Raw genomic sequence first — 27,066 nt, 5'->3', positions numbered from 1 at the left:
TGAAGTGAAGGACTAGAATTGAAATGAAGGGATGGAATATAATTGGATACGATGTGGATAGCGAAAGGAGCACATATGTCAAATCCCTATATCAATGATTAAATGAAAGAGAAAGTGAAAGAGAAAGTTGCAAAATAAATGAGAATTGAGAAATTCCTTGTCATTTATATTTTTTTTTTATTTGTGGCGAATTTGCAACCGTTTTGCAGCATTTTCCCAACCTGCAAAAAAAAAATCGGGTTAATCATTACTTTCAAAAATGTCAAGCAAACGAAATATATGTACATCCTCTTACTAATTGAAATATCTCCCTGGATATAAGGCAGGTTATGCGTATCTAACCTCACGTAATTACATCACTTGATACCATTAATGGAAGCATACTTTGCGGTTGATCTTGTTGGAGCCAATATTGTAACCATTTGGGCAAGTTTCTATATCCTATATATTAAATTCTAGTTACGCAGACCTAAAAGTTAAGAAGCTACTAGTTTTAAGCTTTAAGATCATTTCTAACCGTGTAGTATAAAACTAGAAGTGTTGGAATTTCATGACTTTGAATTTAGCGATCTTAGCATTGTGTTATGATTTATAATAGGTCAATTTTACTTAAAATAAATAAGGTATCTATCGTCTTATACCAACTTCCGTCATTAGCAATAAACATTTCTCTAGTACAATTTGTATCTAGAAAATCACTCGCTCCAAATTCTCACTGTTGTACGTGATATGAAAGCAAAACAATACGGCTTACCTTTGAGAAAGTCTAGCAACCCGTTCTACATAGAAATGGTCTACAAACAAACGGAGTGAAGAAATATGGGGAACAAAAATACGTTGTTAGTTTTAAAATTCTAGATCAGAATCAGCTATAAATAAGTTGAGATGTGTGATTAATATAATTTACTAGTATATTGTATGTATATAAACCCTTGCTCATTTTATTCGTTAACTATAGAAGACAATTTATTAGTTCGTATGGAGACTTTTGTGTATTTGTTGTTCAGTTTGGTATTTCAAAAGGGCGTTACCCGACCTTGGTATCACTCACTATTTCTTTTGTTCATTACAAGTATTGGCTTTTAATGCTTATTTATTTCAACAATATTTGTACTGTTTTTCGTATTAAAAATCGATTTTAAATAGTTAAATAACAGAGGCCAAATACACCACATGTTTTTACCCATTTTAGGTCTTTAAAAGTAGTAACAGTTATATATTGCATCATTAATATAATTAGACTTGTTCTCTTGTCAACGGGGCGTTCAAATGTTGGGTTATCAAAAGTGAAGTATTTTTAGTTTATATTACTGGAAACTTTTTGCAAAAATCACAAACAAAATACGCTAAGATAACAAAATGAGTCTACGTATATTAATGATGCTATATATGAAGATCATGGTATTTAGAGATTAGAAAACGGTAAGAAAGTGGTGCATTTGACCTTCGTTATTTAACTATTTAAAATCGATTTTTCATACAAAATACAGTGCAAAATTTTTGGTCCAGATTCGTATATTTTTATTATGTATTTGATTTCTTAATGGTTTTAGTGTAAAGAGGATAACATAGGAGATGGATTTATTAAAAACCATTAGAATAATAATCATCATTAACTTCATCAATTCAACTTCTTCTATATCTTCATTTGATTATCATTACCTTACCATATCTTTTTGAAATCACTGCGCTGCCATATTTTTTCTTTCCCCTAATAATAATTGTTTACTTTGAAAATGATTTTGTCTTTTTTTTTGCAGCATTCTAGAATTTTAAAACTTAGTTTCTTTCTTCTTTACTTTTGTTCATCAAGAAATCCACCAATTACAGAAGTACGTATATTGAGTTATCCACACCACCTTCATCTTCATCAATCAATCAAAAGGACCATTATGCTATCCAATATGTCCAAAGAAGAAATGTCAACAAGAAAAGAGAGAGAAAATGAAGTCTAGTTGGCGGCAAAAAAAAGCTGTCACAGAAACAAAATTGAAAACTTCTTCCCAACCTTCCAATACTCCAATACAACCACTACGTTATCTACAACCGACCGCTACGTTATCTACAACCAACCACATGCTGCTACTACATTTCCAAGTCATTCAAAAATCATGAAAAGGAAGAGTTCTTGATGATACAATATGGAGAGAGTTGGACTGGATTCTCATGGATCGGGGTAAATCCATTCATACTGAATTAGCCGTCTTGTCCAGCGGTTTTTTCGTGTGATGGATTTTTAATCTGATTTCAATGGATGAAAATTTGACTTCGATCTAAGTTGGTCATCTGGGAACTTTTCTATTATTTCAAATCAATCATATCATAATCAATAATTCAAATTAAGAGTTGGTGTTCATCCAATTTGGAGAGAGTTTGGACTGGATTTTCATGGATCGGGGTAAATCCTTTCATAGCGAATTAGGCATCTGACCAATGGCTAATTTGGTGTGAGGAATTTTTAATGTGATTCCAAGAAATGAAAGTTTGACTTAATCCAAGTTAGAATGAAAATGAAGAATATTTCAATTTTGTATAATCGGTAATATAAGTGAAAAATTTAAATGTTGGTGGTGGTGGATGACAATTTGAATGTTGTTGGTGGTACATAAATCAGGATGGGGGAGGTGGAAGGAGAGGGGGTGATGATGGTTGGCATTTAATGAGATTGGTGATGGGGGTGATGATGGTTGGAATTTGATGGTGGTGGTGACGGGGGTGCTGATGGTTGGCATTTGATGAGATTGGTGATGGAAAGAATCAATGATGATCTCATCAAATGCCAACCATCAGCACATTCCATTCAATATGAAGTATCCGCTTTGTGTACGGTTAACTTCTTTGATGGATTTCGAGGATCACTGGGACAATACACTGCCATTCAATCTGAAGTATCCGCTTTGTGCACGGTTAACTTCGTTGATAGATTTTATGGGTCTCCAGATGATTTCAAGGGAGTTTTAGTGGGTATTACTGAGAGGTCGAGTCCCACACTGTTAGCTCGTGCGTAAATGCATTTCTTCCATCATGACTGCAGGCATGTAAAACAAAAAAAAAAAAAATAAAGGAACTTTATATTCATTCTAAAATATTCACGTTAATAATGGTTACTTTGTGTGATGGAGTGTTTATGTGATATTAAGGGAGAAGCATTAGTTTAATATAGGCTTCGAATGTGCTGCAGAGAGAGAGAGGGAGAGAGGAAAGAGGTGGGGGGAGCTCCCATTTTTCCGTTGGTATTAGATGATATATATTGGTTGATTCTGCTATTTCATTTGTTTTATTATTTAAATACTGTATATTGATTTAATTAACTTGTTGAATATAAAGATTGCAGTTCGTTTTAATTGTAATAGTTTCCTCCAATAATCATTTTCGATCACTTTATTTATGCCCCAATGCATGCCTCTCCATTGAATTGCGTGATGTGGAGTTTTCAGGGTCGGTGGTAATGCTTTCATCCGTACTATGCTTCCAATAGTAGGACGTTCTTTCTGGATCTCCACTAGTAGCTATCCCTGGAGCCGATGTTTAGTTTCCGGATTATTCAGTGTATCTTTAGGGAATGCCGAATCAACAGGTTGGTATATATTTACACTAGACTAACTGAGAACACATTCTAGCAATCCATTTAAGAACTCTTCATCTTCTTCTTTATGAAATTGAAACTTTGTTGCAGCAGATTTCTTATCTTCGTTACTTGTTACTTGATCATAAAATGAATCGTAATCTTTACGGATGTTCTTATCAGTATCATCTGACTGATTTTTTTTTGATTTTTATCACTACTCAAAATATAACGAGTGACATGATCTATATTCCCACTGGCAATATCCGAGAAATCGTATTCTACATGACAACTTATACCTTCAAGAAAGATTGTCTCTGCAAAACTATTATTATTCTTATTATTAAAATTAATTATCATAAATAAAACTATCTATATCAAAACGTATTAACCATGTCTATTTAATATTCATAAACCCATTATCACCTTGCATAACTTCCAAGCTACTTGTAATTTCACTTGGTAAATTATCTGTATCTATTAATTTATTACTCAATGATCCACTTGGATCAAATTGCATAATCGCCTCCTCTAAATCTTCATCGACAATTGCAGGACCACCACCCAAGAAATCCAACATCATATGCATACCACCCGCACCTCCGGCATATTCTTCAACATTGACTGGAAGTACTTGTGATACACCTTCTAAAAACCATACTTTATCTTTCATCTCAGTGGTAAATGATCTAAGCAACTTATAATATGATCTCATAATTCTCATAGCTTTAACATCTCCAGACATCAACAATCCTAAAAATATTTTATCTAATAATGCCGGGAATGCAAATATTCTTAATATAAAATCGGATTTATATCTTTCTTTATGTAATTTATTCAAATAAGCCAATGTTATCAAATATGGTGAATCAATTTCAACAGGATATAAATCAGCAATATCAGAATCATGACATTCTAAATCAGTATAATAACGATCGGTATCATCCAAATTCTTCTTCCCCAAATTCACTCTTTGATTAATTATATCACCTAAATCCCCTAAATCAACCAGAATAAATTTATAAAACCTCAGAGCTTCAGTCAATGGCCAAACAGCAGTCAAAATCGTAGCAGCACCCTTTACATGAAAAATCCAAGCTGAAGCCGGCAATGATTTCGGTGAAGTAGAAGAAGGAAATGAAGCATTTGCCAAAGAATCCATAATCAAAATCAATGCACTAGCAACTAATGCATCAGTGTTATCTGCATTAATATTCAATACTGCCTCACGTAATAATCTCAAGGCTTCTCCTCGATGACAGGTCACACATTGATCTAACCCCTTTTCGGTTCTTGAAAGATGAGTGGCACTGAATGCAAGTAATGAATGCATTAAAAATGGATGCTCAAATGCTAACATGGGTATATCAGTATTCCAAATATTAGTTTCGGAAATTCCGGCACCCGTGATTGTACTGGCGACTTGTGATGTATAATGAAACATTAATTTTAAATCCATCATGTTGAGGGTTTCACTTGGATCCGAGGGAGGTTGTTGGAGTGGATTGGTGGTGATTGGTGTATTGGCGGAAATATTGGGTACTCTTTGGGTCTGGGCGTTTTCATATGGATTGTTAACATTGATATGATTATTGCTGGACTGGAGATTATTATGTCCATTCGCAGTGACATTATTAAGATGACTACTACCAGTAGATGGTTGTGGAATGCCAGCTTGAGTGAATGGACTAAAGCTCATCGGTGGAGGAGTTGGAACACTACTATTTGACAATGACGAACCATTGAGTATATTTTGAGTACTAGCTGGGGTAATAGGAGCTGCTGAAGGAAGACGAGCAGGATTGGCAGCAGCAACAGTACTAGCAGGAGGCGAAGCGGCAGAATTTATTGGTGGAGTATTAACGTTGGCAGCAGTAGTCATAATTCCATGAGGAAGGGCTCCTCCAGCACCAGCAAAAGTTGCAACCAAATTTTGTAAAATCAGTGGATCAATCTGTGACCCTAAACTACTTAAATCAACAGGTAATTGTGCCAAGGTAGCTAAATTAGATAAGCTAGCTAAATTGCCAAGACCACCTCCAAGATCACCCGATAAGCCTGATAAATTATTAACCAAATGAGCAATATTTAAATTATTTAAATTCCCAGCACTTAAAAGACCAGATGCCAAAGCATTAAGTGGGTTATTAGAATTATTCAGGAATAAACCAGGAGGAATTTGTGGCACTTGTCCTTGTGGTATATTGTTAGCGGCGGCGGTGGTGGCACTGCTACCATTGGCCGTAAATTGAGGAGCTGATTTTCCATGTGCTGCCATACTGGGACTAGGTGTCAATGAAGGTGTAGCTTGTTGAGCAACAGGAATGGAATTGGCTTCATTGGATGATTCAGAAGATATGGAAGACAGTGAAACTTTTCTCTTTTTCACTTTAGGTTCATCAGAATGTTTTATTTCAGATTTTGGATTCTCTTGAATATGTGCAGAATCATTTGGATCTTGATGTAAATATCCACAATCTAAATTTAAATTCTTACATTTATTACAAATTGGTCTTGTTTCATCACATTTAACTCTTCGTTTTTTACATGTGGAACAACCATTTCTTGATTTTTGATGATATTTTCTTTTACCAGTAGATGACCTTCCCTTTTTGTCAGTGTGTTGTTCTTGGGAATTTTGTGGTTGACTATTATCAATTGGATTTGATTGAGATGATGAATTGTCGGCAGACATCTTTTACAATGTAGTTTTTTGTTGAAAGAAAAGGGATATTGTATTTGTAGATAGTTATGAGTTGTATATATTATTGATGACTATGTCTCAAGTAGGAGGATACGCGTTTTGTATATATGTGTGTGTGAATAGTGTAAACTTATTATGTTGAATAAAATTAAGTTAACAATTGAATTGAGTTAATTGGTCATATATATATATATATGACTAGGCTTTTCGTAATTCAGTAGGAATACTACGTATGATGTATTCTAAAAGAGCGTAAGTCAGTGGTAGCTGTAGTGGCTATGTTATATTAATAGTAAATAAAAAACTATGAAATCAAACTAATAATATTAAAAGTTAAAAAAAAGTGGTCGTATAGCTCGTTTATTTATAATTTAAAAATTTTTAACACGGAAAGCGGAAGCAGGAAGGAAGAGGGAAAAATTTTAAAGGGAAAATAAAAATAAAAAATAAAATCTGATGAGATTACATAATTAAATAAATAAAAAAAAAGGGGTTGGAGCTACCAATAATTATTTTGTTGAGTAAAATAAAATATTTTTTATAAGATTATTTTATAGGTTGTATTGGCAATATATGCAGGTGATACAGCACCTTACATTTCCTTGACTTTGTAACTTATTCCTTGGAACCATCTCATATTTATTCTTCTTCTCCTGATGATTACAACATTAAACTATTAATCGACTGTTTCATAATTATTAATTAACGTTTAAAATAAAAAAGATTAAGAAATAATGAATCAAATTTAACCGTGGAATATTTTAGCCTCAATTGTAAGGCTACATTTAACTTCTTTTTCTATTGTTTGTAAACTCATTGGTTACTTTTCAACTATTTGAGATTTGCTTTATCAGATTTCAATCGTGAGATATTCAGTTCGGATATATGAACAAAGTCTGGAACTTTCACTATGCATACAATAACTGCGATTTGCAACCACCTTTCATTACTCAACAAATCAAATTATATCTGTTTGATACTGTATTTAGTTGTGCCGTTGGTTCAGGGGGGGCGTGGATTGACGGCATCAACTGTTTGGAAATTCTATATTTTTCTCTTATCTGAAACTAATACTTAATTGCAACATTCTAGAATTTGCAAGGAAAGTATTAACGAATCCTTAAAAAGTTGCAACCAAAACTGTTTTCCATTTATGATCTATTGTTCTGAAAAAATCTGATTAAAATCTCAGGACTTCCACGCACGTGACTAAGGATCATATCACGTGATTGATCATGTGACTCTGCACGTGATTAATTAAAAATTTCGAACCAATATGATTGATGATCTTTCTAAGCAAAAAAATTATGAACAATCTCTTAGGTCAACAGCAAACAACCAAGAGTCTCAGTATCAAAGATGTCTACTAAACCTTTATGGTACCGTTGGGCAAGAGTATATTTTGCAGGGGGATGTATTACCGGTTTAGGGTTCTGGTTATGGTACAACATTAGACCAACTGACGAAGAATTAATAGCAGCATTTTCACCTGAAGTTAGAGCCAATTATGAAAGAAATAAAGAAGCAAGATTATTAGAACAACAAAAACTCATGGAAATTGTGAAAAAGACGTCAGCTTCAAATGATCCAATTTGGATGACTGGTCCTATTGGATCTCCATTTGAAAAGGATCAAAGAAATATGAATCAACAATTGGTTGATTATAATGCTGTAAATAAATCTATAGCTCAAAATGCTCAAAAAGAACAAATTGAATTGGCTAATAAGGAAGAAGAAGAAGCTGCCCAGTTGTTGAAACAAAGTAAACGGTCTTGGTTTGATGTCCTTACCTTTAGAAAGTGAAGGTAGTTCCCCATTCATTGTAAATAGATTATTTTTAATGTGTACGAATATAAATTACAGATACAGAAACTCCTTATGTATATATACTACCTACCCCAAAACCCACGATCTCGTGAAAATGACAGTAATATTGACGAACTAATACCACTTGCCGAACTAGCCATACCACCATTCTTCTGACTATTGGCATCATCAACCGCGGCGACAATTCTACTAATATTAGTATCTATAACCATTCCCCCTTGAACAATTTCCTCTAAAACAGTTTGTAAAACTTGCCATCCAAACACTAAATCTAATTCACAAACATTAGTAAAACATTTATCTAAACATTCAACAAATACTTGAATTAAATCCAATATTCCCAATTCTGATTCTTGATCATCGACAATAAATACGAAATATAATGTTGCATAATGTCGATATATCACTTTAATATCATCTAGATCTTCTAATAAAGAAGGTGGTGTTATAAATGAACATTCTTGTGAGGTACGGACTGAGATTAATTGATGAACTTGTTGAAGAAGAAGCCGTTGGGTTGGAAGATCAACTTTGGTGTAGAATTTCATTAGTCTTGGCAATCCATCATTGTTGACTTTGAGTAGAGTTAGTATTGATCTAAAGAGTCAACCAAATAAAACAAGAAGAAACGACATACATATCAATACTGAATGGATCATTACTATTGGTTGAACCTGTAGAAAGGTGAGTGGTTTGATGTTGTTACACTAATTATTTTTTTTGATATGATTTCTAAGTGCCGAAATTATATCGGTGAAAATTTCCGACAAATTTTAAGGATAACCCGTTTAGCTTTATTTATGATTTCAACTTATACTTACTCAACACTAACAAATGTCACTCGCTAAAGCCAAAGAATTAGATTCAAAGTATCCAACATACAAACAAGAGTTTGCTATGCCAACTTTTGCATCCCTCGGAATCACCAACCCCGATTTCGACCCTTACACCGAATCAATCTACCTTTGTGGGAATTCACTCGGTCTTATGCCAAAATGTACACGTAAAGCAATCACCGACGAATTGGATGCATGGGCAGCTCGTGGAGTTGAATCCCATTTCAATCATCCTGATAAAAGTTTGACATCTTGGGTAGATATTGATATTCCAGTGGTACCTTTAATGGCCCCCGTGGTTGGTGCCAAGGATAATGAAGTTGCTGTTATGGGATCATTGACTGCTAATTTGAATGCATTATTGATTCATTTCTATAAACCAAAAGGAACCAGAACTAAAGTCTTATTTGAAAAGCAAGCTTTTCCTTCTGATTATTATGCGTTTATTAATTTAGTTAAATTACATGGATTTGATGAATCACATTTAATTCAAGTAGAAGTGAAACCGGGGGAAACATATCTTAAAACAGAAGATATTAAACAAGTTATTGACAAATACCAAGATGAATTAGCCCTTGTTTGTTTCCCAGGTATTCAGTACTACACTGGACAGTTTTTCGATATGGAAGAGATTACAAATTATGCAAAATCGAAAAGTGAGGATATTAGAGTTGGTTGGGATTTAGCTCATGCTGTTGGGAATGTTCCTTTGAAATTACATGATTGGAATGTTGATTTTGCAGCTTGGTGTTCGTATAAATATTTAAATTCTGGTCCTGGTGGAATGGCAGGGATTTTTGTTCATGAACGATACACTCAAGGTAATTCTAAAACTGATTTCAATCCTAGATTGGCAGGATGGTGGGGAAACAATCCGGAAGACAGGTTTTTGATGTTGGAAGAGTATGATCCTATAAATTCTGCTCTTTCATATAGGCAATCCAACCCATCGGTGATTGATACCGTGGCTGTTAGATCATCTTTAGAGGTTTTTAAGAAAGTCGGAGGAGTTGAGAAATTGAGAGAAAAGAGTCTAGAATTAACACAATTCTTACAAGATCTTTTAACTGAATCTAAATTTTATACTCCTCAAAGTGATCAAGATTCTTCAAAGTTTGGATTTAAGATTTTAACTCCCTTGAATCCAGAAGAAAGAGGGTGTCAATTATCTATATGTTTCCAACCTCATATTGATGACAAGGCAAAGAATGTTATGGAAAGAGTTCATGCTTATTTGCATGATCATGCAATCATATGCGACGAAAGAAGACCAGATGTAATTAGATTGGCACCTTTGCCTTTGTACAATAATTTTGAAGAGACATATTTAGCAACCCGAAGACTCTTTGAAATACTTGAGAAAATCTCTAGTGATTATTAAAGTAGAATATTATTAGAGTAGAATATTGTAAATAAACTTTTATATGACCAAAATAAAATGACAACTTCTTTATAAAACCATGTTTCTAATAAAACCATTACATTCTTCTATGCAATAAAAGAAAAGTCATATCAAACTAAAAAATATCGAAATATCGTAAATTTTATTGTTTAGTAAAGTTACTTACAAAGTTTGAGCAATGTGGAAGTCCTTACCAGCATAGATGGCTTTATCACCTAATTCTTCTTCAATTCTTAAGATTTGGTTCAACTTGGCTAATCTTTCAGATCTAGCTGGAGCACCAGTCTTGATTTGACCAGTTCTTAAACCAACAGTTAAATCAGCAATGAAGGTATCTTCAGTTTCACCAGATCTGTGAGAAACCATAATACCCCAGTCAGCAGCATAGGAGTCCTTAGCAGCTTGGAGTGATTCAGTTAAAGTACCAATTTGGTTAACCTTTAATAATAAAGTATCAGCAATCTTCTTTTCAATGGCAGTCTTGATTCTGATTGGGTTGGTGACAGTTATATCATCAGCAACAATTGGAATCTTGCCACCAACTAGAGGGAAGAATTTAACCCAAGATTCCCAATCATCTTCAGCAAATGGATCTTCAAGCGAAACAATTGGGTAATTGTTGATCAAGTCTAGGTATATAGCACCTAATTCTTCACCAGAAATCCATTTAGATGGGTCAGAGTTTGGATTCTTGAAGTCCAAGTCATATTTACCATCCTTAAAGAATTCAGATGAAGCAACATCTAAAGCAATACCAACCTTACCGGTGTAACCAGCAGCAGCAATGGCATCAACAATCAAGTCTAAAGCTTCCTTTGGAGATCCGATATCTGGAGCAACACCACCTTCGTCACCAACATTACCGGCGGATTGACCATATCTCTTCTTGGTAAGAGACTTCAAGTTGTGATAAACTTCAGTACCCATTCTTAAACCTTCAGAGAAACTTGGGGCACCAATTGGGGCAATCATGAATTCTTGGAAAGCCAAAGCACCACCAGCGTGGGAACCACCATTCAAGACATTTTGGAATGGAACTGGTAAGACAAACTTGTCAGTGGAAGCACCAGCAAGTTGAGCCAAGTGGTGGTATAATGGAACATTCTTTTCAGCAGCACCAGCCTTGGCAGCAGCTAAAGAAACACCTAAGATAGCATTGGCACCTAACTTAGATTTGTTTGGAGTACCATCTAAAGATAATAAGAATTCATCAATCTTGGCTTGGTCAACAACATCAAGGTTAGCCTTAATTAAAGCTGGGGCGATGATTTCGTTAACATTGGCAACAGCCTTGGTAACACCCTTACCTAACCATTTAGATTTATCACCATCTCTTAATTCCAAAGCTTCATGGATACCGGTGGAAGCACCAGATGGAACAATTGATCTGAATAAACCTTTTTCAGTGTGTAAGTCAACTTCGACAGTTGGGTTGCCTCTGGAGTCGTAAACGTATCTAGCAAAAACTTTAGTAATAGCCATTGTGATTTAGATGTCAATTGGAATTGATCTACAGAAAGAAGAAAGAAAGAGGAAGAAAAGGGAAAAGATTAAACAAATTTTGGATAAAAAGGGATAGAGAATTAATTGAACTTTTATATGAATGTTTCAATTCAATTGAATTCAATTGACTTCCAGTATAAACAGGTGATTGCTATAAAAGCCTTCTTTCCCTTTGTTCTCCCTTGTTCCTTTTATAGCGAGTTCCCTGATGTTTAAAAAATTAAATTTTCACTATCCTCGCAATCTATTTTTTTTTGTTGGTAATAAAAATAATTTTTTTTTTACAAAAAATAGTGCAAGCTTTATCTTTTATACAAAACTATATATACACTTCATATACACAGAAATAAAGCAAACAGGCAGATAACGCTCTATGGAAACCTACGCCTAGGTATAGTTCACTCTTATCATCATGTCATCTTTTTCTTGTAGTTAAATGTCTTTTTTTAATTGTTCGTCCTTGTCGAATTAAATGTTCTCTTTTTTTTTTTTTTGATTTGATTTGATATAATTACTTAGTTTATACATTTATTCTTTATACTTTCTTTGTAAGGCTATGCCACCTCTTTATACCTCCCGTGGATATAGCTTCGATTTCTCTAGTATGATGCCGCTGGTGTTTGCACATGTTAAAGATTACTTTGATGTATTGGTTGGCCCGTCGATATTGTTTCACTTCGCCCGTGCGAGGAGCCAGTAGTAGTTGCCAATTAATTCTTCCAGTTAATCCAACTCTCTCCCATGTTTGTTGGGCCATGCTACTGGCTGTCACAGTACACTTACGACGTTTGCCTATATAAAAGTCAGTTCTGCGGCATCACGACATGGATGTCGTTACTTTAGAATTTGAGCGATTTGAGCCAAGTGTAATCAAGGGTCCATTGTTAGAAGTTTTATATAAATAATATTGTGAATTGTATTGCAAATACGGTAATTTGGGGTAAATTATTTAAAGTATGCTTGGTATTTAACAAGCTACATTTCTTCTGTCTTTATAAGTTTTATGAAGTATCAACAAATTACGTTTCGAACGATTTAATAAGAGAGCAAATATCAAAAGTCTTAAGTTTGATCATCGGTATGATTAAGCCATTGGTGGGGAATTAACTACTTCGATATCGTCTACACTTATCACATATCCCCCAATATCAGCGCTATTACATATAAGCCACCAGAGAGTAAAGATTAAGTGAAGCACTTTCCCTTCACGCCTGCATATACAGCTTTAAATATTTGTAGTTTAAACTGTGACACTGGCACCATTGCCTTTGTACAATAATTTTGAAAAGACTAATTTAGCAGCCCAAAGACTCTTTGAAATACTTGAGAAAATCTCTAGTGATTATTAAAGTAGAATACTATTAGAGTAGAATATTGTAAATAAACTTTTAAATGACGAAACTACAACTTGTTTATAAAATCATGTTTCTAATAAAACCATTACATTCTTCTATACAATAAAAGAAAAGTCATATCAAACTAAAAAATATCTAAATATCGTAAAATTTTATTGTTTAGTAAAGTTACTTACAAAGTTTGAGCAATGTGGAAGTCCTTACCAGCATAGATGGCTTTATCACCTAATTCTTCTTCAATTCTTAAGATTTGGTTCAACTTGGCTAATCTTTCAGATCTAGCTGGAGCACCAGTCTTGATTTGACCAGATCTTAAACCAACAGATAAATCAGCAATGAAGGTATCTTCAGTTTCACCAGATCTGTGGGAAACCATAACACCCCAGTTAGCAGCATAAGAGTCCTTAGCAGCTTGGATGGATTCAGATAAAGAACCAATTTGGTTAACCTTTAATAATAAACCATCAGCAGCCTTCTTTTCAATGGCAGTCTTAATTCTGATTGGGTTAGTGACAGTTAAATCATCAGCAACAATTTGAATCTTGTCCCCAACTAAGGCGGAGAACTTAACCCAAGCTTCCCAATCATCTTCAGCAAATGGATCTTCAATGGAAACAATTGGGTAGGTGTTAATCAATTCTTGGTATAAAGCACCTAATTCTTCACCAGAAATCCATTTAGATGGGTCAGAGTTTGGATTCTTGAAGTCCAAGTCATATTTACCATCCTTAAAGAATTCAGATGAAGCAACATCTAAAGCAATACCAACCTTACCGGTGTAACCAGCAGCAGCAATGGCATCAACAATCAAGTCTAAAGCTTCCTTTGGAGATCCGATATCTGGAGCAACACCACCTTCATCACCAACATTACCGGCGGATTGACCATATCTCTTCTTGGTAAGAGATTTCAAGTTGTGGTAAACTTCAGAACCAATTCTTAAACCTTCAGAGAAAGTTGGGGCACCAGTTGGAACAATCATGAATTCTTGGAAAGCTAAAGCACCACCAGCGTGGGAACCACCATTCAAGACATTTTGGAATGGAACTGGCAAGACAAACTTGTCAGTAGAAGCACCAGCAAGTTGAGCCAAGTGGTGGTATAATGGAACATTCTTTTCAGCAGCACCAGCCTTGGCAGCAGCTAAAGAAACACCTAAGATAGCATTGGCACCTAACTTAGATTTGTTTGGAGTACCATCTAAAGATAATAAGAATTCATCAATCTTGGCTTGGTCAACAACATCAAGGTTAGCCTTAATTAAAGCTGGGGCGATGATTTCGTTAACATTGGCAACAGCCTTGGTAACACCCTTACCTAACCATTTAGATTTATCACCATCTCTTAATTCCAAAGCTTCATGGATACCGGTGGAAGCACCAGATGGAACAATTGATCTGAATAAACCTTTTTCAGTGTGTAAGTCAACTTCAACAGTTGGGTTACCTCTGGAGTCGTAAACGTATCTAGCAAAAACTTTAGTAATAGCCATTGTGTATTGTATTATGTGATTTAGATGTCAATTGGAATTGATCTACAGAAAGAAGAAAGAAAGAAAGAAGAAGAAGAAAAGGAAAAAGATTTAAAAAATTTTCGAAAAAAAGGGATAGAGAATTAATTGAACTTTTATATGAATTTTTCAATTCAATTGACTTCCGGTACAAAGGGGGTTAGTTATTGTAAACAAGGGAGAGAAGGAGGAGGAGAGTGAAAATTGAAAATTAATTTTTTAAAACATCAGGGAACTCGCAATTTAATTTTTTTTTTTTTTTGTTGATACATAAAATAAGTGTTACTACTGGGTCACATTGTCCCGAGCTTCCATAATAAGGATTTTTTACAACTATACTACACGTTTAGTTTCAGTTACCATCAGCCGAGACATCATCAGATTGTTGCAATCGCCACAAGGGTAAAACCACCACACACACCGTTTTTGATCCAGAACAGCCACAATTGTGTTTTCAATTGGTTTCTAATTTTTCACCTTTAGAGAATCGTAAGACATAGTAAATTTTATCCTTCAAGCCATCATTTTGTAATTATACTTATCTATAGCAATCAATTGTCTAATGTGTACCCCCTATAATCCAGTTTTAACAAGCCTATAACAAACCACTGGATAGTATCCAACTCTCCCCCCGGAATTTTAAACCTCATACAAATGTGACACGTACATAACGGATATCGTATACAATCCGTTTTAAAAGAACGATAATGTTTCAAAAAAAACCTTCTACCACCTTCGGTCTCGGAGTTTTTTCTCCCATTTTGAATTTTGTTACCAAAAGTCTAAATTTTTGTGTGTGAATCCCGGATTTGCTCGGAAATTCGTCAACACATGTGATTGCCTCACCTCGGAAATTTTCACTCATCTTCTACTACGGCCCGGGTTTGTATATGTCGCAGTTATGAATTATTTGCGACACTGCCAGATTCTGCGACTATTGGCTTCCCATTCGAGTTTTTTTTGGTTGTTGTTTAAGGTTGTAGTTGATCATACTTGATCTATCTATCTAGAGTCATGAGATCTAAATAATGACTAATACCAAAGAATCTAAAGAAGCAAAGAGTCTGCCAAGTAAGGCAGCCACATCTCCAAAAACTAAAGTTACAAATGTAACCACAGCAGCTAAGTCAGATACAACAACTAAAACCGATGTAACCACCACGGCCACCACCAAAACAGCCACAACAACAGCCACAAAAGATGAGAAAGCATCTGATACTACATCAGCCACTAACGGTAATACATCAAACAGTAAAGAGAAATCTCTGTCTGATGCAAGTATAGAAAAATATGCCGAAATAAAGAATAAATTAACCCAACAAATCTTACGAAAACAAGAATTAACTGAAAAATTAAATTCATTAGAAGATTCAATCTATCAAAAGGAACTAGACTATTTTGAAGAGAGTTCAATAGGTAATATTGTAAAAGGGTTTGAAAACTTCTCTAAAAGTGGAGGTGGAGGAGTTGGAGGGAATAAAAGAAGAATTACTTATACAGAAGATGATCATATTTTTAGTTTAAGTTCAGTTAATTATATAAAAGGATTAATGAAACGACAAGGTATATCAAACATAAGTTCAAGTACTGGAGGTGGAGGGAATAAAGATGATTTTGATGATTATGAAGATTCAGTGGATCCAACTGGTGGTATAAATGTTGCTCAAAAGAGTGGATCAAGTGATAGCATTAGTAGTTCTCTGGCGGGTACGCCGTCAAGAAAGAGAAAGGCAAGAACCATGGATGATTAATCATTTTTTGAACATCTACATTTATGTATCTATATCTGTATTATTATATTTATGACTGTAGAAAATATGTGTATATTAGTTATCTATTTACAAGAAATTGTCATTAGAACCTTAACGTCTTGCATATTCAGGTGGAGAATAATCATAAACCCAAGGATCATTAGGTGGATATTCAGTAGGAACTCTCATCTCTAATGGGAATCTAAATCTCTTTTCCTTTGAATTAGCAATTTCATATAAATCAGGTCTTGAATTCTTTAAATCTTCCATAGCATTATAAATACTATTATATTGTTTAGCTAATTGTTCCTGTTGCTTTTGTTGTTTTCTACGTTTGACCAACTTCCATGCATTCATGATTGTTCTATGTTTTATTATATCTTCAGGACAGAATTTTAAAAGTTTTGGTTGTTTTTTACTGGCTGACAAGACAGATAATTGATTCACAATCTTTTGAGTGGCATCATTAACTTGGGCAGTTACCCTTCTCCCACGGGTAAATTCTTTAGCAACAGCTCCTGACACGATGGCCCTGCTCTTTAAGGTGTTAAACATGATATTTTGAAAAGGGATCTATTGGCCTCCTTGCTTTTGATTGAATATCTTTCTCTGTAACTGAAAATTTTTTGTTCTTCCTTTTTTTCACTGCAAAAAATTTTTTTCTGGTGGGTTTTGCTCATTTAGAGTGTAAAATGTTGATAGATGGCTTTCTTTGGTCATTTTCCTAACATTGTCAGGATACAAAGAAGTGTACGTTCTTTTCTATAAAGAATATGAAGTCAGCTTGAGCTTGTTGATTGTCGGGGCAAAAATGAATTTTTTAGATTTATGCTGAAGGAATCTAATTTTGTTATTCTTTGATTCTATAATTAACTGTTGTAAAGAAAACATATCTGATTAATTTGGTTAGTGTTGCCAAATTCTTCCAGAATGGTTAATACAAGATCTACCAATAATGAATTAATCTTCTCACCGATTGATGAGCACAAGATAGTCAATAAGCCTGGCCCTTGAAACCAATTTTGCATCTTTTATTTATGCCAGTCATGTGCCCCATTGCATGCCTTTCCATTGAATTCAGTGACGGAGTTTTCATGGTCGGTGGTAATTCTTTCATCCGTACCATGCCTCCAATAGTCGGACGTTTTTTCTGGATCTTCACTAGTAGCCATCCCTGGAGCTGATGTCTACTTTCCAGGTAATTCAGTTGCATCGTTGGGAAATGCCGAATGAACAAGTTCTTGACAGTCCATAGCATTAACAAGTCTATTGCTATATATTTACGCTAGACTATCTGAGAACCTATTTTATCAACAAATCTTTATCTTCTCCTTTATGAAATTAAAACTTTGGCACGTTTAACTTTGCAGTAGATTTCTTGTGATTTCTTATCTTCTCTAAACAGAAGAAATGCCAATAATTGTATTCTACACGCTTTGTGGATAACCCAAGTAGTAGCAAGAGCAGCCATGCTGACCTTATGTTTCTTTCCTAGCCCTTCGACTCTTCCAATAATCTTGCGGGTTGCACGACCCCTACAATACTTATGAGCCAAGTTGCCTTGTTTTTAGAATTACTCTATTCCCATCACATACAACGGGCGGTTGAATCCTTTCCGGTTATTATATCCTCTTTAATCGTCAAACGGTCCCAGTATTCCTCAATAAATCTTTTGCTCTTGCAACCATTTTTTGCAGTCATTGTAAAATTATAATCATGACGTCATTCAAAAATTTTGAGAACAAAAAATCGAGGCACAATACTTAATTTAAAGAATCCCCTTAATTCCATATTAATCAATTTCATCATTATCATTTACCACTTCTAGTTATAAACCATACTACAAACAAATAAACTAACAATGGGAGAAAACGATAAATCCAAAGAACAACAAGCAGAATCTTATAATCGTGCACCAATTGAAGCACCACCCCCACCATATTCATTTTCACCACCTTCTCAACCGGGTTATAATAGACCTCCACCGCCACCTCATTCTAGTTATAACAAGCCTCCACAACCCCCACATGGTTCCTATCATGATGATCCAAACTTCAATCAACTGTCCCAATACAATCAGCCAGGATACGGAAACGTAGGATATAATGTACAACCAGGATATCCCCCTCCCCAACCAGGATATCCCCCCGCGCAACCGGGATACGGATATCAACAACAACAACAACCATATTACAATCCAGCCCAGGATCCTAATGTCTTAAAAATCACGCCTGATTTAGTAAATATCACCCAAGCACCACCTGAGCATCTTAATCCTCAATATCAGGAATATCTTAGACGTGACCCTGAACGAATCAAGAATGGCGATTATCCTAATCAATATTATAAACATGGTGCTCCGTTGGATAAGGGGCATAAAAGTACGGGTGGGAGTAGTGGGGGGTTCCCTGGCCGTTCGGGGGCGACATATCATGGGGTTGCGAATAGGTAGTGTTAGTTTTTGTGTAGTTTGTTATTAGTTAATGATTTATAGAACGAATTAAGGAAATATAGTATTATGTTATATATACGACAGAGAGAGATGGGGGGAATGGGTAAAGGGGGCGCGTACGGGACTTAAGAAGTAATTAAATTTCTATAACACGTTGTCACCATTATAAGTCCAACCACCAAATTGTTTTTGAACACTTTCAGTTAAGAAATCATCCACAACTGAATCTTGAGGTTTTTCATTAGTAAAATCTTGATCAAAATTTGAAGTATCTAATAAATTTTCAACATTTGGTTTAAATGGAGGTAAATAACTTTTATTTAATAATTTATTCCAATCAATATCTTTAAAGAATGGATGAGCTTTAATTTCTTGGGCATCATTCAATCTATATTTTGGATCTTTTTGAAGTAATTTAATTAATAAATCTTGAGCATCAGTTCCTTGTAAAAATGCTGGGAATTTTAATTCATTCTTAAGAATCTTTTGATACATTACCGGAACATCATCATCATAGAATGGGGGTAAACCAGTTAACATTTCATATAATAAAGTACCTAATGTCCACCAATCAACACTTCTTGTATAACCTTGACCCAATAATAATTCCGGAGCTAAATATTCCGGAGTTCCACAGAATGTAGATGTCTTGTCTTCATTAGTCATGTTTAATTTACATAATCCGAAATCACAAAGGGCAATATGACCTTGATAATCTAATAAAATATTCTCGGGTTTTAAATCTCGATAAATGACATTTAAGTCATGAAGAGATTCTAATGCAGTTAATAATTCAGCAATATAGAATCTTGATCTATCCATGGAAAACTTCCCTTCTCGTTGTAAATGCCAAAATAATTCACCTCCATTAATAAATGATAATACTAAATAAAGCTTTTCTGGAGATTGGAATGAAAATTTTAATGGAACAATAAATGGATTATTAATCCGAGCTAATACTGTTCTTTCAGCTAATGTATGAGTAACTTCCATTCTTGAAACAATATGTTGTTTACGTAATGTTTTCAAAGCATATATTTGTTTTGTATCTTTCTTAACTACTTGCATAACTTTCCCAAATGATCCTTTACCGATAACTTTTAATAAATCAAAATCTTCAATTGAAAGATGTTGTTTTTTGGATATTGGTTTAAATTCAATAGTTAACATTATTTCTCCCATTTCATTAGAAATCATATCTTGTAAATTTGTATTATAATTTGAGAATTTTAAATATTCATGATTCATTAATCTAATTTGTTTAGTATGATATTTCAAATTTAATGGTAATTTAATTGTACCAATTAATAAATCACCAATATTTGCTGGAGATGATCCAGATGATCCTGATCCAATATTTTGGGAATTGGTAAATAAATGTTTCTTGGAAGATTTTTCACCATCTGGAATCAACATATTTGGTAATCTAATGAATAAATTCAAATTTAAGAAATTTGATCCAATTTCAGTATTACTATCTTGGGATGATGATTTCTTGGTAACATCGAATGAAACTACTTGATTCCAAGTAGATTGATTAACTGTTCCCTTTTGAGGTTCAATTACCAATACATTATTATCAAATTCAATGGTTAAATACAACAAAGATTTAACTAAATTTTCATTATTTGGAATGGTGATTATTGAAGGTAAGAAATTAGTAGCAATTGATCCCGGTAAATACTCATGATGATTATTATCTGGTTTTTCTAAATTGGCTAAATTCTTTAATAATTGTTGTCCAACAGTTTCATTATTTGAATTTATAGCTAAAGCATGTAAAATTTGTTTACTATTATTAATCTTAATTGGTAATTGAATATTATTTGAATTATAAATCTTAACTGTCAATAATCCTGGAGTTGAATTCATAGTGGTAGGTGTTGGTTGTTGTTCTTGATTATCAGTCATAGCTGAAGATGCAGATGAGGAAGTATACCCTCCTTGAATTGAGACATTTTGAGACGACAATGGGGAATCGTCAGTGTTGTTGGTTAATTCCGAAACGGTAGATTGTGGAGGTTGTTGAACAGAACTTGGAGCACCACCAGTAGTGTCGTGAATATGTCCTGCTGTTGTTGCTTCTCCTCCGGTCTTGGCTTTGGATGTGTTATTTCCAGAAGTCTCAGTAATGGTTAATTTCAGAATATCTTGAGACAATTCCGATGCTGACAAAGTCTTTCTTGACTCTGGAGTTCCAACAACTGGTGAAGCTGATCTATGAGGGGATGGGGAAGGGGAATGAGACCCTTGCTTTTCCGATGATGATGGTGATGACGAATTGGATGAACCAAATTTGAATTTATTTTTGAATTTCAACATTTGAGTATATTGTATGGGTGGGGGGGAGAGAGGCTAACGTATAAATGAATTCCTAATGTTCCGAGGGTTTTGAATTAAAATGTTTTGTTAGCTAAAAAAGAGAAAGTCTATTTTAAACAACTGTATGTGTGTGGGTGTGGGTGTGGGTGTGCGATTGTCAAAAAGGCCGTAGTGAGTGTAAATATGATTAGTGTGTTAAGTTATATAAACTAAGGTGGTAGTGGAGGATCCAATTACATAAAGGAGATGGGGGAATCAAAAGTAATCGTAATTTGAAATTTTAAATGTAAAAATTAATGTGTGTATGTGAAATTCCAAACCATGGGAAAGAAAGAAAAAAAAGATCATCCAAACGGAAATGTTAGAGGCGAAGTTTTTTAGAAGTATGAACCCTGTAAAAACCGCCACACATACACACAAACATACGGATAACTGGTACAACAACAATTTAAACACACTCAATTAAAGAATGATGTCCGTGGGAGTTGTGCATATGTATGTGTATAGTCGTATGTAGGGTTATTATACAACCAGAGACTCTTTTATCAACGAATAAGAATACAATGCCCTTGGACCGAGAGCCCCGTAACTGTATCAAATAGCAAACCAGAACTGAACATGATTTTAGTTCAAAGTATGGTTTGAAGAGAAGTTCCATAGTAAATTAGGAAGCCCGGTTTAAGATAGTCACTTCTTTTATGCCATCCACATATAAGCTATATATTTATGTCTTTACGACCGACTACAAATTCCCGTGTGTAAAAATTCTATTTAGTAAATTCGCACCCAAATTGGAATGGTTTCACAAACATAACCTCCAACAAGAAATGCGATAAGAAGAATCTATTGAGGTGTCAGTGTGTGTGTGGGATTTCCCTCCATCTTGGCAATCCTTCGTTTAAGCAAACTGAATCTGTGTTGCTCGGTCGGTGGAAGAATTAGTAATTAGTAGTAGAAAGGATTCACAAATCGTAGTACAAGACCAACCAGATCAGAAACGCGACCTAAAAAAAATAGAACGAGGGATGGGTTTGTTTTTTTGTTTGTTTGTGGATGCGGTTTCTTGGAACTGGCAACATTTGTTTACCTTTTTCTTTCTGTTTGAACAGATACAAATAATCAACAGATACAATTCAAATATACAAGTAACTCACTAAAGTACTTCTGTTAGTAAAGATTCACTACACGATCTTCATACATTATATATCAACAAACATCCAATATCTTTTATCTGCATCATTAATACATTCAGCGTCAACATCAACTGGGTAAAACAAACACAACAACAATCAATTACCAAACAAAACATCATATCATTTGCATACTTCCATATTGAAATAAATAACAAATGCCACTACAAGAAACACCCCCAAACGTCATATCTTCAAAATCTCCAATTAAAAAAATTGTAACAAATGAAAGGAAAAGAGGACCAACAACTCCAATAAAACCAATTTACAACCCAACTTCTAAAAGAAGGATAGAAGAATTACCACCATCATGGGATTTAGAAAAAGAGAATTGTCATCATATACAATCCAGTATTCAACTACTGTTGGAAAAGATTCAGTTGCATCCCGAAGTACCTAATCATAACTCATCCAAAGTAATCAATGTCAATATGATTATTCGATCAGAAGCAAATTATCAAATTAATTTAGAACAAAAAAGAACAAAGTATTATAAATCTTTAGTTAAATTTATGGAATTAGAACGAGAATTACAAAATCAATAAAACTTGCATTCCTTTTTGCTTTGTGTATAAACAACTTAATAGAGAGACTTAGCTAAACACCATTTCTGGTACTTTTAAAATAATCTGATAATCGTTTTTCATCAGCATCGAAATATTTCCCATCTCTTGAATTAACCCAATCATTATGTCTCTTTTCCATCTTGACTTTTTCTTCTTCTCTGGTTCCTCTTCTTTGTAAATCTTCAGTTAACCAGAATAAAGCTAAAGGATGTAAGGATTCCATTTTACTAACTTTAGCTTTTCTTGCTGGATGAGTACCTTCAACTTCAACTCCTGCCTCATCATTAGCAAATTCAATATGATTAATAGGAACATCATCCAATTTCAATCCTGCATCTATGTGAATAATTCGATCACACCATTTATGTCCCAATCCATCAAAGATATGAGTAGCATAAATAACAGTACAATTACGTTCTCTACATTCATCCTTCAAATGATTCAATAATCTAGATCTAACAACAACATCTAAATCAATAGTGACTTCATCCAACAATAATAATTTCCAAGGTTTACATAATCCCATGGCAATTTGTACTCTTCTTCTTTCCCCATCACTAATATTTAACATTGACCAAGTAGGATCAATATCCAAAATATCAAGTAATAAATTCCTACGATCAGCATAAGCATCTCCTCCAATACTAGATAATAATAAATTAACCGGAATATCTCTCTTAACTACCGAATTTGCTGCCCATTCTGTTCCAAGATAGGTGATATAATGATTAATATCAGCATTATGTTGTTTATTCCTATCCATTGAGAATTCAAACGGGTCAAATCCTCCAATACGTAATAACCCCTTGGAAATTAACGTCTTACCGGCTAAGATTCTGAGTAAGGTTGATTTACCAGCTCCATTAGGTCCAACAATAAGATTGGTGGTACCCCAGGCAACTTCCAAATTGAAGTTTTCAAGTCCGATTTTGGAATTGCCGGGGAATTTGTAGGTGAGGTTCTTGACTTCAATTGCTAATGAAGCGTCTGTTAAATGATCTGTGTCTGTCATTATTGTCTGGTTAGTGGGAAATGAGAAAGAGAAAGGGAAATTAAGGAGTGAAAAATTATGGGCACGGGTTTTAACTTATGGGTCGTTTTATTTTTTTGGTTGGTCAGGCCCGATGATGATTTATGTGGAGAAAAAGAGAGAAGGGCTGAAATTAAGTAAGATGACATAAGGATCATTTGAAATTGTGTTTTCATTGGATTATTATTTACTTTAAATACATAATTATACAATTAGTTAGTGTACAAAGGAGGATGTTAATTAAACCAAGTTAAGATATCATCTCTAGTTGGAATATTGTTAACTTTATTAAAGATTTCTTTTAATTCTTCCAAATAATCAACATTTTCATTCTTAATAAACTTTCTGAAATATGATTTTAATAATCCCTTATATTCATAGAATAACCATTGATTATCCACTTCTTTGGAATTATCTTCTGTAAGTTCATCAATCTTTACTGGTGAATCCTGGTTTTCTTGACTCAATTCATTCAATTTCTCAATAATTGATCCAAATAATAACGTAATCAATTCTTTAAGTGAATCTTTTGAAGTATTTTGTAATACTCTATTAATCGATTCCATACATGAAACATTATCAATAATTAAATTATCTTCCATAACTTTCGTTAATAAATATTTAGCATCAATAATTTCAAATTCAATTAAATATTCTAAAATTAAGAAAACAACTTGTGGTTGATGAATCCAAATCCTAAATATTGAATTAATTATCCATGATTGTCTTTGAGATTTTTGTTCTTCATTAAGCTCAATTTCATCAAATTTAGGTTCATCATTAGCATATTTAATAGTTTTACCACTAAGGAATTTCAATTTGTTAATGTCTCGACTTATGATACTAACCACGGAATAAATAGATCTGGATCCGATATATGCATATGTTTGACACACTAAATTGATCAAAAATTGTTCAGCATTAATAGATGACTTTTCTTCTTCTTCTGCTTCTTCTCCATTACTCTGCTTAAGAGTAGATAAGATCTCATTATACAATTCTTGAAATTCAGTATTTGATTTCCAATGAGCCACGATAAAATCATATACTTTTGATGAGATTTCATGGAATGGTAATTCAGGATTGGCAAAATTATAAATAATTTCATCTTGAGCAGTTAAATTTTGCTTACTAGCAAGCATGGTTGCCTTTTCGTCATATAATTTCTGTAAAGTCTCTTTAATCTCTTGTTTTGATCCATATAATTCTGAATCATATTCCAATATAAATTGTTTGGAATTGGTAGGAACGATCGAAATATCCAAATATTGATTAAATTCATCCAATTGAATCATTTCTTCTTCCTCCCCCATAGTTATAAAACTTTCTTTAATTCTATTCTTATTAGATAATCTAATCTCTTTTGCAATCAAATTCTTAATGAAATTCTTTCTTGGATGATATTTCAATTCCAGTAATTCTTGAGAATGTTTCACCCATTCATCCCATTTCCAACTAAATTCAAAATTCGAGATTTGGGTAGTCATCCAATCCAAATATCTAATCTTAAGTTCATAATCTAACGTTTCTAAATTATTATAGAAAAATCTAATAGCTCTTCCAAATACTGGTGCAATAGATTCTGGTGATTCTCGACAACATGCAATCAAAACAGTATAATAATAAATCTCGGGATGAAGTGTATGAGGTAATTGGAAAATCATAGTTAAGATACTTTCCACAGCCACATCTTCAATTTTCCAAGTAGATAATGGAGGAATATTTTCTCCCAGTTTGTTGTCTTGATCAATCTGGGTTAATTGATCAATTGAAGATCCTGGTGGGGCGAAAAGTTCTTTGCTATAAAATAAATCAAGGATTGATAATTGAATTGCCGCTTCATTCTTATTGAAAGAAAGATTGGTCAAGATGTCAAATGAAATATCTTTGAAGAATAATCCAATATAGGTGTCGATCTTGGGGACGGTTTCAAATTCGGTGTTGTGATTATAAACTTGGAACAAAATACGGGAATTTTCTTTCCATAAATTATCAATTGAAGTTTTTGAAGGGGAATATTTGGATAATGTTTCTTGAGATGGGAATGAGAATTGTGGTAATGGATGTTTAACTAATTCGTTTGAAATTGGATTGTTCTTAAGAGCTTCTTCAATAATTGGATCCAAATATTGTTTATAATCGATAAACAAAGTTATATCCCATTTGCTTTCTTGTAATGTCAAAAGAGAAGGTAATATCAAATCAATCAATGTTTTGGGAACATATGGTAATTCAATATTACCCATTCTTGAATCAAATGGTTGTAATAATGCAGTCGATTGAGGTTCAACAATCTTAAAGGTTTTAGCCAATTCGACTAATTCATCCAACTTGGCAATGACTTCTTCTGATTTATCATTACTTAGTAAATAAGGAACTGAGATTAATACATTATAAAAGATCTCTTGAGCAATACCATTTCTAACATCTGGTTGTTCATTTTGTAAATCAATGGCCAATTGTAAGAATTGTTTAAAAATGTTAACAATAGCATAATTTTCAATCATAGGTGATAAAGCACTAAAGAATTTCAATATCGATTTAATATTATTGAAAGCACCGGCATCTTCAACTTGTACAAGCTTTTTCTCACCAATAACAACATCTGCATCTTCATTCACAGAATCCAACAATCCTTGAACTTTAGCATGCAAGAATTCAACCACATATTTTCCAACCACGAAGTTCTTAGCATTACATATCATAACCAAATTAGCCACTGCATTGATCTTATGTGGTTGTTCCACAATTAAAGCATATATGGTTGATAAAATCGATGATCTCAATTCGTCAATCTTTTCAAATTCAGCAACAATAGGATTTGAAATATAGGAAACATCATCAACTTGATTACTGATGTTGGGGTTTTCTCCTAATCTTCGAATATCTTTACATACATTTGTAATTAATTCTTGGGTTGGGTCAATATGTTGTCTTTTGGCTTCAAAATTTTCATCATATCCTGCAACTGGAGGAGGTGCTTGGAATTGATCTTCTTGTTCAAACTCCTCTCTGGTTCTTTTACTTGGATTGATTGTTTCCATAGTTAAGCA

At 33.8% G+C, this 27,066-nt stretch overlaps 13 protein-coding genes across 13 annotated transcripts; 5 read left to right on the top strand and 8 right to left on the bottom strand. All coding sequences in view use genetic code 12, as the record gives it.

The window, feature by feature from the left end:
• Positions 1-3,962: 3,962 nt before the first annotated feature.
• UPC2 (Upc2p) lies at positions 3,963-6,260 on the bottom strand (the record flags this gene model as incomplete). Its single annotated transcript, XM_049406663.1, has 1 exon — positions 3,963-6,260. One exon carries the CDS (start codon positions 6,258-6,260, stop codon positions 3,963-3,965), a length of 2,298 nt encoding a protein of 765 aa, XP_049263851.1.
• Positions 6,261-7,628: 1,368 nt separating this feature from the next.
• J8A68_002867 (uncharacterized protein) lies at positions 7,629-8,072 on the top strand (the record flags this gene model as incomplete). The annotated part of the gene is made up of 1 exon (XM_049406662.1): positions 7,629-8,072. One exon carries the CDS (start codon positions 7,629-7,631, stop codon positions 8,070-8,072), a length of 444 nt encoding a protein of 147 aa, XP_049263850.1.
• Positions 8,073-8,158: 86 nt separating this feature from the next.
• APS3 (Aps3p) lies at positions 8,159-8,755 on the bottom strand (the record flags this gene model as incomplete). The annotated part of the gene is made up of 2 exons (XM_049406661.1): positions 8,159-8,571; positions 8,734-8,755. The coding sequence occupies 2 exons, from the start codon at positions 8,753-8,755 to the stop codon at positions 8,159-8,161; spliced, it is 435 nt and encodes a 144-aa protein (XP_049263849.1).
• Positions 8,756-8,930: 175 nt separating this feature from the next.
• J8A68_002865 (kynureninase) lies at positions 8,931-10,313 on the top strand (the record flags this gene model as incomplete). Its single annotated transcript, XM_049406659.1, has 1 exon — positions 8,931-10,313. The coding sequence occupies one exon, from the start codon at positions 8,931-8,933 to the stop codon at positions 10,311-10,313; it is 1,383 nt and encodes a 460-aa protein (XP_049263848.1).
• A 183-nt stretch (positions 10,314-10,496) lies between these two features.
• On the bottom strand, positions 10,497-11,816 carry J8A68_002864 (uncharacterized protein; the record flags this gene model as incomplete). Its single annotated transcript, XM_049406658.1, has 1 exon — positions 10,497-11,816. The coding sequence occupies one exon, from the start codon at positions 11,814-11,816 to the stop codon at positions 10,497-10,499; it is 1,320 nt and encodes a 439-aa protein (XP_049263847.1).
• Positions 11,817-13,364: 1,548 nt separating this feature from the next.
• Positions 13,365-14,684, bottom strand: J8A68_002863 (ENO1; the record flags this gene model as incomplete). Its single annotated transcript, XM_049406657.1, has 1 exon — positions 13,365-14,684. The coding sequence occupies one exon, from the start codon at positions 14,682-14,684 to the stop codon at positions 13,365-13,367; it is 1,320 nt and encodes a 439-aa protein (XP_049263846.1).
• A 1,046-nt stretch (positions 14,685-15,730) lies between these two features.
• On the top strand, positions 15,731-16,453 carry EAF6 (Eaf6p; the record flags this gene model as incomplete). Its single annotated transcript, XM_049406656.1, has 1 exon — positions 15,731-16,453. One exon carries the CDS (start codon positions 15,731-15,733, stop codon positions 16,451-16,453), a length of 723 nt encoding a protein of 240 aa, XP_049263845.1.
• A 111-nt stretch (positions 16,454-16,564) lies between these two features.
• On the bottom strand, positions 16,565-17,008 carry J8A68_002861 (mitochondrial 54S ribosomal protein mL40; the record flags this gene model as incomplete). The annotated part of the gene is made up of 1 exon (XM_049406655.1): positions 16,565-17,008. The coding sequence occupies one exon, from the start codon at positions 17,006-17,008 to the stop codon at positions 16,565-16,567; it is 444 nt and encodes a 147-aa protein (XP_049263844.1).
• A 1,306-nt stretch (positions 17,009-18,314) lies between these two features.
• On the top strand, positions 18,315-18,905 carry J8A68_002860 (uncharacterized protein; the record flags this gene model as incomplete). The annotated part of the gene is made up of 1 exon (XM_049406654.1): positions 18,315-18,905. One exon carries the CDS (start codon positions 18,315-18,317, stop codon positions 18,903-18,905), a length of 591 nt encoding a protein of 196 aa, XP_049263843.1.
• A 144-nt stretch (positions 18,906-19,049) lies between these two features.
• On the bottom strand, positions 19,050-21,227 carry J8A68_002859 (serine/threonine protein kinase; the record flags this gene model as incomplete). Its single annotated transcript, XM_049406653.1, has 1 exon — positions 19,050-21,227. One exon carries the CDS (start codon positions 21,225-21,227, stop codon positions 19,050-19,052), a length of 2,178 nt encoding a protein of 725 aa, XP_049263842.1.
• Positions 21,228-22,575: 1,348 nt separating this feature from the next.
• On the top strand, positions 22,576-22,962 carry J8A68_002858 (uncharacterized protein; the record flags this gene model as incomplete). Its single annotated transcript, XM_049406652.1, has 1 exon — positions 22,576-22,962. The coding sequence occupies one exon, from the start codon at positions 22,576-22,578 to the stop codon at positions 22,960-22,962; it is 387 nt and encodes a 128-aa protein (XP_049263841.1).
• A 52-nt stretch (positions 22,963-23,014) lies between these two features.
• Positions 23,015-23,995, bottom strand: CAF16 (putative ATP-binding cassette family ATPase; the record flags this gene model as incomplete). The annotated part of the gene is made up of 1 exon (XM_049406651.1): positions 23,015-23,995. The coding sequence occupies one exon, from the start codon at positions 23,993-23,995 to the stop codon at positions 23,015-23,017; it is 981 nt and encodes a 326-aa protein (XP_049263840.1).
• Positions 23,996-24,249: 254 nt separating this feature from the next.
• Positions 24,250-27,057, bottom strand: GCR3 (Gcr3p; the record flags this gene model as incomplete). The annotated part of the gene is made up of 1 exon (XM_049406650.1): positions 24,250-27,057. The coding sequence occupies one exon, from the start codon at positions 27,055-27,057 to the stop codon at positions 24,250-24,252; it is 2,808 nt and encodes a 935-aa protein (XP_049263839.1).
• Positions 27,058-27,066: the final 9 nt, after the last annotated feature.

Source organism: Hemisphaericaspora subhashii (genome assembly GCF_019202705.1).
Source record: "Hemisphaericaspora subhashii strain CBS 10753 chromosome Unknown scaffold13, whole genome shotgun sequence".
NCBI lineage: Eukaryota > Fungi > Ascomycota > Pichiomycetes > Serinales > Debaryomycetaceae > Hemisphaericaspora > Hemisphaericaspora subhashii.
This window is presented reverse-complemented; position numbering and strand designations above follow the sequence as displayed.